Source organism: Salmo salar, chromosome ssa16 (genome assembly GCF_905237065.1).
Source record: "Salmo salar chromosome ssa16, Ssal_v3.1, whole genome shotgun sequence".
Lineage (NCBI taxonomy): Eukaryota > Metazoa > Chordata > Actinopteri > Salmoniformes > Salmonidae > Salmo > Salmo salar.
Genome location: NC_059457.1, coordinates 23,820,309 through 23,833,796, shown reverse-complemented (window position 1 = coordinate 23,833,796; position 13,488 = coordinate 23,820,309). Strand labels below are relative to the sequence as shown.

Here is a 13,488-nt window from a genome sequence, read left to right as displayed (position 1 = left end):
TTTTACGTTTACACTGTTTGATGTGTTTTCTGACACTGCTTCACAGTAGTTCTGTATACATCTGTACTAAGCCCTGTCTGGAATGTCCTGTCCTCACTAGAAAGCATTTCCCTCTGAGCCTTACAAAAGTATTTTACTAATGGAGTAGATAGCGGAGCCTCTGTTGTAACTAATGGACCACAGTTATGCAGATGGTTTATAGAAAACAAGATGATAAGCTCATGCACTGTTGTCTGTAAACTGGGGACATGGGGAATAATGGCTGAACTCCTCTGTCTGCTTAGAGAGCAAAGCAAAATATTGAGGATGTCTGTGTTCTTGTGTCTGGTGAGTGAGGCACAGACCCAAATAGAGTGACAGGCCATATCTCAGAGCAGTCGTCCCCAGGGTCGGAGCACTCTGTGTGGGCATCACTCAGAGAGATGCTCACCTCTGAAGGGTGGTGGTCAGGTACATGAGGACTGGAGGTGAAATCACAAGTGTGTATGTGTGTACCGTGTAAGTATTAACGTTCTCCCTCCTGTTCTTCCAGGCCTGCCCATGACATCAGTTTGGAGGAGTTTGATGATGAGGATCTGTCTGAAATCACAGATGACTGTGGAATAGGACTCAACTACGACTCTGATCCATACGAGAAGGTGGAACACACACATACGCACGCAAGCATGCACACACACATATGGACACACATACACAAACACACAGGCACATACATACACCAATGTAATGTAGTGAAACAGCATGTCTATAATTAATATAACTTTTCTGGGGGCTTTTCTGCTCTCATCATTAAATAGATTAGCTTGCAGATGGCTTCAAATGACTGTTGTGTAAACTAAAAGCTCCTCCTATAGTACAGATAGAAATCAAATGTCTTCCTACAAATTTGAAGCTAAGCAACTTGGCTGTCAGTCTGTTTGGGTTTCTTTGTGTGGCTGTGTGTGGCTCTGCCAACACATGGTGCTCAGGGCTTTGATTGACAATTGCTGTGGGTGACTGCTGCTCCCCCTAGGTGGTTAACAGCTAGCAGAGTGAGAGAGTGATAGACTCCCGGTATAGCCATTGGAGGTGATAACTGCCAATTTGTGTGTTACTTGGCTCATCTCCTATATAAGCGGCAGTTTAACTTGCTGTTTATACCTGTGTTACCAGAGCTCATTACATTAGTGACCTTAGAGCAGGGCTGAGCTTAGTATATCATTTCCATCCTATCAACATCAGTTACAGCATCAGAGCAGAATATGAATGGCACTGTAATGTACAACTCAAATCCCCTCTTAGTGACCGAGCGCTGGAGATAATCCACAGACCTGTACTACTGGAGAAGCACTGGGTCTGCTTCCTCTCTCTCTGTTTCCCTCTTTAATTATTTATCTGTCACCCCTTTCTCTCATTCTCTCTCTCTCTATCTCTCTCTCTCTCTCTCTCTTTTCAGTCTCTCTCTCTCTCTCTTTTCAGTCTCTCTCTCTCTCCTGAGGGATGTGAATGTTTTATGTGTGTGGCTTTGAGCCATAGCTGCAGAAAAGGGTGAATAACCCTGTGCAGTTTGCTGCTATGCAGAGACAGTCCTCCCGCATCATTCCTTTCCACCTTCTCTCCTCCCTCCCTCTCTCTCTTCCCTCTCCCCTGACTGCTCATTCCTTCCCTAGCTGCTTTGCAGAGCTCCGTTCAGAGAGATCCTACCTTCAACCCCCTCCTCTCTTCCTCAATTCCTCCTCTTCCCCATAGCAGAGAGAGAGAATGTTTTTGTTTCTGCCTCATTAATCCCACAACAAAAAAAACTGGGCAATTGAGTTATATTTTTTCAGTCACATGCAAAGTTCTTTCTACAAAGCAATTTGTCAGTGTGTAGAGACGACCCGGGCCTACAACCTCAGAAAGCAAGTTGAGGGAAACCCTTTTATCCTTGCAATCTGAGATGTCATATTTCAAACGCAGATCACCCAACGGAACAAACAGGCCCTGACTGCTCAGTCCACAGATGTGTGGGTGTATGCCAGAGACAGTGTCACTCTTTATGTTACATCATCAAACCCACCCCCACCAAGTCGCCCAGCCCCAAAGGAACTAATCCTGCTGACATCGGACCGACACTCTGGATTAAGAACAGAGTTGAAGTGTTGTGTGTGTGTGTGTGTGTTTTATGTATTTGATTGGGTGATCGTCATCAGCCCATTAAGCACCTATCAATCAGTTAAATGGTTTCTGTTTGTTTACACATGTGCCTGTATTTGTATGTGTACTGTATGTGTGTGATAAAGCACTGAAATAATTTTGTGGTGGTCATCTTTTAGTACTTTCTTTGATCTTCAAGGCTGACAACCAGTCAGAAAAGTGGGATTATCCCTCTGCCCAATCCCCATCTCTGATTAATAACCATTCATTGTTACTTCCTAATCTGTATACCCCTTTCAAGATTAGGCTTGGCTCCCTTTGAGTTACACACGCGCACACACACATACATACCATCATAAACTGACTTAAACTGATTATGTCCTGGAGCAGAGATATGAGTCTTCAATCATTGGATTTTTTGAATATACCAGAAAGGGCATTTTGTTGGAGAGAAGATTTAAATGTTTAAAATGTGAATGTTTTTTACAACATAAGCCCACGCCTCCCTCCATACTATTGGTGTAAACTGCTGCAGTTACTAATGTATTTTTGAAGATAACCCAGAATGCTTTTAGAAGGAGGAAACAGATGTTTTCATGTGTGTAATTATGTTTTTTCACTTGGTTGAACTGTAGTAAGCTGCGATACACACACACACACACACACACACACACACAGTACCAGTCAATAGTTTGGACACACCTACTCATTACAGGGTTTTTATTTATTTTTACTTTATTTTTACAATTCTCTACATTGTAGAATAATAGTGAAGACATAAACTATGAAGTAACACATATGGAATCATGTAGTAACCAAAAAAGTGTTAAATCAAAATATATTTCAGATTCTTCAAAGTAGCCACCCTTTGCCTTGTTGAAAGCTTTGCACTGTTGGAATTCTCTCAACCAGCATCATGTCATAGTCACCTGGAATGCCTTGTTAATTTGTGGAATTTCTTTCCTTAATGCATTTGAGCCAAGTCCATATTATGTCAAGAACTGTTCAAAGAAGCAAAGAGAAACAACAGTCCATCATTAATTTAAGACAAGGTCAGTCAATCCGGAAAATTTCAAGGACTTTGAAAGTTTCTTCAAGTGCAGTCGCAAAAACCGTCAAGCGCTATGATGAAACTGGCTCTCGTGAGGACTGCCACAGGAAAGGAAAACCTAGAGTTACCTCTGCTGCAGAGGATAAGTTCATTAGAGTTGCCAGCTTCAGAAATTGCAGCCCAAATAAATGCTTCACAGAGTTCAAGTAACAGACACATCTCAACATCAATTGTTCAGAGGAGACGCCGTGAATCAGGCCTTCATGGTCAAATTGCTGCAAAGAACCCATTAATAAAGAACACAAATAAGCAGAAGAGAGTTGCTTGGGCCAAGAAACACGAGCAATGGACATTAGACCAGTGGAGTCCAAATTTGAGATTTTTGGTTCCAACCGCTGTGTCGATGTGAGATGCAGAGTAGGTGAACGGATGATCTTTGCATGTGTGGTTCCCACCGTGAAGCATGGAGGAGGAGTGGGGGTGCTTTGCGGTGACACTGTCAGTGATTTATTTAGAATTCAAGGCACACTTAACCAGCATGGCTACCACAGCATTCTGCAGCGATACGCCATCCCATCTGGTTTGTGCTTAGTGGGACTATCATTTCTTTTTCAACAGGGCAATGACCCAACACACCTCCAGGCTGTATAAGGGCTATTTGACCAAGGAGGACCGTGATGGAGTGCTGCATCATATGACCTGGCCTCCACAATCACCCGACCTCAACCCAATTGCGTTGGACCGCAGAGTGAAGGAAAAGCAGCCAACAAGTGCTCAGCATTTGTGGGAATTCCTTCAAGACTGTTGGAAAAGCATTCCAGGTGAAGCTGGTTGAGAGGATGCCAAGAGTGTGCAAAGCTGTCAAGGCAAAGGGTGGCTATATTTTTATTTGTTTAACACTTTTTTGGGTTAATACATGATTCCATATGTGTTATTTCATAGTGTTGATGTAGTCACTATTATTCTACAGTGTAGAAAATAGTAAAAATAAAGAAAAACCTTGTAATGAGTACATGCAGAGGTGTAAACCTTTGACTGTTACTGTACATACATAAATAATCAACCTAGGAATGGTTAATTTCCCCATTACGCACAAAGAAGCAATTCCAATTCTGTTATTCCTAATGTTGACATTCTGAATATCATGATGATGATTTTTACTAACTTGGGTACTCTCACATGTCCTCACTGTCATTCCTATGCAGATTGAGAGGATAACACTGGCCTACATTTCCCATAATGCTTCAGTGAAGAGAAAAGGGAGGTTAACTCCTGAGTCGGACAGTTTCTGCATTTTTCCCTTCAGTCTCGTGACCTGGCTGTGTCTGTCTGTGTCTGGGAGTTAGATATGAGCTACAGACGAGCTCAAGAGATGAGCTATAAATGAGCATGAGTTGTCTTCCATTCTCTGTTTGCCACGTATAATGAATCTCAGTGAAAGCCTGGTTGGGTGGAAGCAAATGGCTTATTTTCCTGTTGTTATCTATCAATCTTTGAGAGTAGAACCAGAGAGAAATTATAAGAGAGAAATACAAAATGAATGAATGAATGAATGAATGAAAGAGAGAGAGAGAGGAAGAATGAGAGAGGGCAGTCAGTATTTTGGGAGCAGACAGGATACTCAGTCCCTTGAGTCAGACTCAGGCATAAATCACTGAGCTATCAGGTGAAGTGAGTCTCCCCCTCTACCTCCATCCTTTCTTTCTTTCTCTCTCTTGCTCTCTTTTGCTCTCTCTCTAACAGTGATTAATGCCCCTGCACATATATATTATTCATAGTATGCCATAGCAAAGGGGTAGTAGACAAATAGGGCCTGTGGGTCTGTGTCTCTCAGATACTCTGGTAGCTCTCTCCTTTACCGGCAGTGCAACAAATTGCTGTAAATTTACAGAAAAACTAAGTTAGCTACTGTAATTCTAAATTACAGTACTGTAAAGAGCAATACATTATGGGGGCTCAATGTAATTCTGCTACACTTCTGTAATTTTACAATACAATTTTAAAGTAAACTATTACCTGTTTTGCATATATTTACAGAAGCATACTATGAATTATGCTGCATTTTAGGAAAATGTTGTGGGTGGCAAAATAATCTCTGTCTCATTACCATATTTTGAGGTGTGCCTTGTAAGAGGATATTTTTGTTTCACCCATTAGTGACAATGCTGTTCCCCACAGAATACAGTACCATACCACATTTTTCCTGTAAATCTACAGTAATTTACTGGCTACTGTGTTGCCAGTAATTTACTGTAATTCAGTATCATACTGTAAGAAAAACAGGTTTAGATTTTTTTTGCCAAGTTATAAAAACTGAAATATTACATTTACATAAGGGTTCAGTATCAAGGCACAAAGGCGAGACCCAAATGAGGACACAGGAGGCAGATGGTTGGAGTCTTACAATGTTTATTTATCCAAAGGGGTAGGCAAGAGAATGGTCGTGCACAGGCAAAAATCAGAGTCAGAGTTCAGGAGGTACAAAGTGGCAGACAGGCTCGTGGTCAGGCAGGTGAGTACAAAGTCCAGAAACGGGCAAGGGTCAAAACCGGGAGGACAAGAAAAAGGAGAATGCAAAAAGCAGGAGATTGGGAAAACCGCTGATTGACTTGGAAACATACAAGACAAACTGGCACAGAGAGACAGGAAGCACAGGGATAAATACACTGGGGAAAACAAGCGACACCTGGAGGGGGTGGAGACAATAACGAGGACAGGTGAAATTGATCAGGGTGTGACATTCAGACAATTTACTCAGTACTTTGTTGAAGCACCTTTTGCAGCGATTACAGCCTCAAGTCTTCTTGGGTATGACGCTACAAACTTGGCACACCTGTATTTGGGGAGTTTCTCCCATTCTTCTCTGCAAATCCTCTCAAGCTCTGTCAGGTTGGATGGGGAGCATCACTGCACAGCTATTTTCTGGTCTCTCCAGAGATGTTAGATCGGGTTCAAGTCCGGACTCTGGCTGGGCCACTCAAGGACATTCAGAGACTTGTCCCCAAGCCACTCCTGCGTTGTATTGGCTTTGTACTTAGGGTCGTTGTCTTGTTGGAAGGTGAACCTTCACCCCAGGCTGATTTCCTGAGCGCTCTGGAGCAGGTTTTCATCAAGGATCTCTCGGTACTTTGCTCCGTTCATCTTTCCCTCGATCTTGAATAGTCTCTAAGTCCATGCTCAGTTTGGCCAGGCGGCCAGCTCTAGGAAGAGTGTTGGTGGTTCCAAACTTCTTCCATTTAAGAATGATGGAGGCCACTGTGTTCTTGGGGACCTTCAATGCTGCAGAAATGTTTTTTGTATCCTTCCCCAGATCTCTGCCTCGACACAATCCTGTCTCAGAGCCCTACAGACAATTCCTTAAACCTCATGGCTTGGTTTTTGCTCTGACATGCACTGTCAACTATGGGACCTTTTTATATTTTATATTTTATTTTACCTTTATTTAACCAGGTAGGCAAGTTGAGAACAAGTTCTCATTTACAATTGCGACCTGGCCAAGATAAAGCAAAGCAGTTCGACACATACAACAACACAGAGTTACACATGGAGTAAAACAAACATACAGTCAATAATACAGTAGAAAAACAAGTCTATATACAATGTGAGCAAATGAGGTGAGATACGGGAGGTAAAGGCAAAACAGGCCATGGTGGAAAAGTAAATACAATATAGCAAGTAAAACACTTGAATGGTAGATTTGTAGTGGAAGAAAGTGCAAAGTAGAAATAGAAACAATGGGGTGCAAAATAAATAAATACAGTAGGGGAAGAGGTAGTTGTTTGGGCTAAATTAGAGATGGGCTATATACAGGTGCAGTGATCTGTGAGCTGCTCTGACAGCTGGTACTTAAAGCTAGTGAGGGAGATAAGTGTTTCCAGTTTCAGAGATTTTTGTAGTTCGTTCCAGTCATTGGCAGCCGAGAACTGGAAGGAGAGACGGTCAAAGGAGGAATTGGCTTTGAGGGTGACCAGAGAGATATACCTGCTGGAGCGCGTGCTACAGGTGGGTGCTGCTATGGTGACCAGTGAGCTGAGATAAGGGGGGACTTTACCTAGCAGGGTCTTGTAGATGACCTGGAGCCAGTGGGTTTGGCGACGAGTATGAAGCGAGGGCCAACCAAAGAGAGCGTACAGGTCGCAGTGGTGGGTAGTATATGGGGCTTTGGTGACAAAACGGATGGCACTGTGATAGACTGCATCCAGTTTATTGAGTAGAGTATTGGAGGCTATAATGTACACTCAACTGTAAATAGCCCATTCAATCTACCTCATCCCCATACTGTATTTATTTATTTATCTTGCTCCTGTGCTCCCCGGTATCTCAACTTGCACATTCATCCTCTGCACATCCTACCATTCCTGTGTTTAATTGCTATATTGTAATTACTTTGCCTCCATGGCCTATTTATTGCCTTACCTCTCTTATCCTACCTCATTTGCACATGCTGTATATAGATTTTCCTACTGTATTATTGATTGTATGTTTGCTTATTCCATGTGTAACTCTGTGTTGTTGTATGTGTCGAACTGCTTTGCTTTATCTTGGCCAGGTCGCAGTTGCAAATGTTTAAATGTCCACTATGGAGTAATACTGTTATGAGTACATTACAATATCATTAATACACTACTAATACACAACACTATCAGTATGACTATAAGATTAATAGATCTACAAATGTGATCACACATTTTTTTAATACTAATAAAAAGCAATCGATCAACCCCCTTAAAAGATGTGAAATGTCTCTTGTACAGTAGGCTTTGTCATTGACTTTCTCTGAGAAACTGTGCTGTACATGTATCTTCTAGATTTCCCCTGGGTTATAGATTTACGGTTGATTTTAGGTTCTCTGGTATTAAGGTTCAGCAGGCGTTAGCAGTCTTGTGTGAAGGGGACAAGAAGGTGGGCTTTGATGCTGAGAAAGAGAGGAGGGAAAGAGACCGATGAGGAAAGTGCTGTGCTGTTCAAATGCAAAGTGGATAGCTAGAATGTATTCAATCCAGTGTTTTCCCTGTCAAAAGCAATATAGTGCTGTGTTGATTGTAGTGAGTGATGTAATAACTTGTCTATTCACATTGTAGCGACTATGACAATAAATAAAGGTATAATCTATAATTATTGCCACCAACTAGTCACTTGGACTGTGATTAGGGCTCCCGGGTGGCGCAGCGGTCTAAGCCACTGCATCTCAGAGCTTCACGTGTCACTACAGACACCGTGGTTCGATTCCAGGCTGTATCACAACTGGCTGTGATTGGGAGTCCCATAGGGCGGCACACAATAGGCCCAGTGTTGTCTGGGTTTGGCCGGTGTTGGCTGTCATTGTAAATAAGAATTTGTTCTTAACTGACTTGCCTAGTTAAATAAAAGGTAAAAAAAAAAAAAATACTGAACGGTACAGGGACTATTTCCATACTTTTTGCATGTTCAAAGATATACAGTACAAAGATGTGCTGAGCGCTTTTAGCCTGGACAAAAGCAGCATGCATATGCGCGCACACACACACATCTGAATCTAATTTAAATTGAATTTTACTGTAAACCAGCTGAAACCTGAGAGGCATCATCAATCCACTTTGCTCTCTCTCTCACTCTCTCCTTCTAGACTTTGGAGCAGAGTGGACAAGTCACCTGAGCCCCAGCCTACCGCAGTGCTTTGATGTGTGTTTGTGTGCTGATGGGATACTGCAGTGTTATACTGTTCTTGTAGGCTGCTCTGGGTTTAACTGTCCCACAGCTCTCTGAAAACTATTGTATATGAACCCAGGAAGGTGACTGGGGTTGTTGCTTTTGTTCATACTATCATTTGAGAATTGCTGACAGCATTGCATTTCAACTGCTCACAGTGTTAAAATATTGTTAAAGCAATCTCTGCCATACCACCAGTCACTCATTCTCTCTCCCCCTCCCTTCATATCCTCCCTCTCTCTCTCTCTCTGTCAGGACTGTCTGATTCTGGAGAAGAGCGATATTCACCACCCGGTCTGCTCCTTCCAGGATGACTTCCAGGAGTTTGAGATGATCGATGACGAGGATGAGGAAGAGGAGGATGAAGAGGAGGTGGACCCTGACGCTCCACCCTCCCCCTCCGCTTCCCTTCCTCCTTCCCCTACCCTGGGCACGCTGAAGAGCCGGCCCACCACCCTTAACCTCACCACCACTCTCTCTCTCTCTCAGGACTCATTGAACAACAACAGCAGTCTTTCTCCAAAGAAGGGCAGCTGGCAGCACTCTCTACGCAAGCCCACCTCACAAGGTGAATACTGTGCTGTCTTATTATTTACCAATAATAAACCACTTCCAACACCTAGCAGCTTATTTCCTCTCAATTACCATAGCTTTCTAAGGAAAATGTTTTCTACAAATGTTTGTATGATAATTTATCTACCTAGTATTGTCTATTGATGCTGTGTCTTTAAATGTTACTGTAAGCTGTTGTCCTTTGCGTGCAGGCCGTCTGTCTCCAACCCACTCTTGTCTGGAAGATGGAAGCCACGTGACAGGCCAGTGCCCTTCCCAAACAGCCCCCCAGGCCCCAGCGTCCCAGAGCAAAGGTACTCCCCCCAAACAGGCAGGGGATGGTGGCCACCCCAAGTCCCCTCGCAGGCCCCTCTGCGACATGGATGGCAACAGATGGGAGAGACCCTAATACAATAGCAAACAAAATGGCTGCCCGTCAGAAGTCATCCCCCATAAACATCTAGTGACGTGATGTAAAAGTGTAGTCGTCTTGTCCTCACTGGCCAGAGCTATAGATATAGACTTTGGCAAACATAGTTTGGGATTCTAAAGAATGGGCTCCGTTTTGACACCAAAAGTTCCAAAAGTCAAATTGGTGAGAATTAATTTGTTATTGTGTGTTTGGGCCCAACACAGAGGATAGTTTAGATAGGTCTGTTTATCTACTGCTCCCATCACTGCCATCCCTACTCTGGTGACTTCTGGTTTAAAGTGGCTATTGCAATAATGTTCTCATGATCAATTCTAATCTCTCTTTTCTTCTCTGCATTCTCATCTCCCTCAACCTCTATCATCTCTCTTCATTTTATTTCCACTTGTTCTCTTCTCTCTCTCTCTATCCCCTCTCCTCTCCCTCTCTCCAACAGGCTCCTTCGGTCAACACAAGTCTCACCTGGGCTCTGACGAGGTCATTAACTCCTCAGCCGACCCTTCAACTCTGACCTCCAGAGTTTCATCCCTGGATGACCACTCCCAGTGCTCTGACACCGAGGTCGACCACGACCTCAACAACGCTGACCACAACCACAAACGTTCACGGTCCTGCATGTCCACCCAGCGACGTCCCACCGACACCTACACGGTCACTACTGAGTCAGGCCTGGACCGGGAACTGGAAAACGACCCAGACGGGACCAGCCGATGCCTGTCCTCCACTGCTCCCATTGGGGGGAATGACGGAGCTGACACACCTTTGTCAGGTGAGGAGCTGGAGAAAGATTTTGATGTAGAGTTCATGTGTAAGGAGACCTATGACATGGCATGTAAGGAGAACCAGAGCTCAGTCTACGTTGAGTTCCCCTCCATCGAGCCCTGTGAGCTGGCTTTTTTCTCCAGCTATATGCCATCAAGCCGCTCCGATGTTCTCGACCAATCCAGAAGCACTGACCAGAGCGAGCTTCCAGCTACAGCCAATGAGGCAGCCAATGACTCTACCTCTCCGTCCTCGGACCCTGGCATTGCTGACATGAACGCCAAGCGGTGCTACGCCACCTCAGACCAAGAGCATGACCTGAGCTCTCCCGGGTCAGAATCAGACATTGAGGGGGAACTGGAGGCAGCGTTTGCCTGCGGAGGACCCCTGGTCTCCAATATGATCTCCTCCATCTCAGAGACAGAGCTGGACATGACCAGTGATGACAGTAGTAGTGGACGCTCCTCCCACCTCACCAACTCCATTGAGGAGGCCAGCTCACCCACCTCCGACCAGGAACTGGGCCCTGACAAAGAGTTAGAACAGAACAGCAGAATTGTGGGAATGAAGGTATCGCTCCTCCTTGGCCACCCAAACCCCATCAAAGTGGGCTTACCCTCACCTTCACCACTACCCAACCTCAGCCTAGCCACCCCCCCCCCCCCTGCTGACTCCCCCATCCTGCCCCCAGAGCCCTATGATGACGGCCAGGCTCTGATGGGCCTACAGAGTGTAGATGATTATGATGAATTGCCCTATGAGCACCAGGCTGACCTAGATGAGGCCCTGCCCCCACCCCCGTGCTCTGAGGACAGAATCTCCAAACAGATGGTACTCCAGATAGAACCCGACCACAGCCTGGAGAGCTTCAAATGCTCCTTCTACCTGCCAGTGGAATCCAGACTTATACCCACTCACGCTGACGACTACGACGGTAACAGTGAGGGAGAGTCCGAGTCGGAGAGCGAGGACGAGCTGAGCGAGAATTCAGACTCACCCTGGTTGCTTAACAACCTGGTGAACAAGATGATCTTGGAGGGGTCTTATCCAATTAGCTGTCCCGAGGACTGTTTCAAGAGGTCAGTGTCCGTCTCGGACACCATCTCACCCTCCTCAGACATCGAGCCAGACGCGTTCACTGACGCTGCGGGTGAAAAAATGCTGAAATCTGGGACAAAGGAATCGAAGGATAAAAAAGGGAAGGGTCTGAAGAAGGAGTGGAAGGAGAGAGAGAAGAGTGCAGAGCTGCCCAAATGGAATACAGGGAAAGCCAACGATAGATTTGGCCCCTGTCTGTACAAGAGCAATCCCACAGCTGACACCATCAGACCGGTGATCGTGGAGCGTTATGGCAACAGGGTATCTACAGACAACAATCACACTCAGGACTCTGAGAAAGAAATCACCAGCCCTAAATCAGGCAAAAACACCAAGAGGAAGGATGAAAAAGAGGATGATGACGATACTGTGGAGCCCGATAACGACCTGATGATGCTGGAGGGGAGGAAGGAGCTGGACTCTCCCAGTCTGAGTGAGAGCGTGGCGATTGACAAGGACAAGGGCCGCGAGACGGAGGCCAAGCCCACCGGACGCTCTACGGCCTCCCTGGAACGCATTAACACGGTCAAACACAGCATGACCCTGGACATCCCCACGTCCCAGACCAACCGATGCTTCAGCCTCACCTACTCCACTGACAACGATGAGGAAGAGGAAGAGGGAGACTCCTCCCCGTTCCTGAACTGCCTGAGGAAGCAGTCATCCTACGGTGGCAGCCACCAGTACCTGGATAGTTCTCCGCCCATCGACGAGAGCGTCCGGGACCTCACCCTGTTGGAGCAGGAACACACCCTGTGTGAGAGAGACCTCCCTCTGCAGTCCCAGCCGGATGACCACGGTCTGGCATACGACTCCATGAAGTACACTCTGGTGGTGGATGAGAACACTACACTGGAGCTGGTCAGCCTCAGGAGGTACTTACATGGAGAAAGGGCCCACCTTTATTGTGGAAGGGTTTAGTTGAATTTTATTTTATTGGCAATTTAAAAGTAAATTACATCAAGTTGTTTAATTACTTCTGTTTAGTCAGTGCTGTCACAACAGTCCCAAGCTGATTTATCAGGAGTCAACTTTATAGTGCATTATGGAGGCTTTTATATTGTCTTCTATTAAGCTATTATGACTAACCTGTGTGAACCGTGCCCTTCCCAGATGTACCTCTGTGCTGAGTGATGACAGTGAGCTGTCTACACTGTGTGATGATGACCCTCTGGGGATGGGGGAGGTGGGGTACTTCCGGGGGAACGGAGGGGTGCGGCCAGAACTCCTCAGCTCGTCAGAAGACTCCTCACCTGAGGCTGACATGCACTTCTCCAAGAAGTTCCTCAACGTGTTTGTCAACAGCACCTCACGATCCTCTAGTAAGTAGCCTACACTTAAAAATACAGGTTCCAGTTGGAACCAAATAGGGTTATTCAGAGTGATGCCATAGGGGAACCATTTTAGGTTCTTTGAACAAAATTAAATGGGATGGTTCTTTGAAGACCCATAGAAAAATCAAGAGTGACAAATAACCATTTTTGATTCCAAAATGAACCATTATAAAAGGTTCTACAAAAATAAGTTTATTGTTCTTTGTGGATCTGCGTTGATAAAGGTTTTATTTTGGGTGTTTTTTTAACGCTGTAGGGTGTTGAGCCTTATTTGCATATTTCACGTATGCCTTTTGAGTACATTTTTGAGTTTTCAGTACCACCCATGACTGTGCTTACTAGTGACTGAGACATGGTTGTTGTATTCATTCATGTTCAGGCCTGTACCAAGTTAGATCCCAACTGAATATGTCTCATTTACTGAATCCAGAGTGTCCATGTTAGCTCTCCCAAGCTGT

General features: G+C 44.9%; 1 protein-coding gene across 1 annotated transcript in view; it reads left to right on the top strand.

The window, feature by feature from the left end:
• The window catches only part of mapk8ip2 (mitogen-activated protein kinase 8 interacting protein 2), a 39,600-nt gene that overhangs the window by 15,195 nt on the left and 10,917 nt on the right, over positions 1-13,488 (top strand). The window contains exons 2-6 of the mRNA XM_014148434.2: positions 533-638; positions 9,110-9,422; positions 9,619-9,720; positions 10,273-12,571; positions 12,810-13,018. Coding sequence (XP_014003909.2) covers positions 533-638; positions 9,110-9,422; positions 9,619-9,720; positions 10,273-12,571; positions 12,810-13,018 — 3,029 coding nt within the window. The remainder of the gene's footprint in view (positions 1-532; positions 639-9,109; positions 9,423-9,618; positions 9,721-10,272; positions 12,572-12,809; positions 13,019-13,488) is intronic.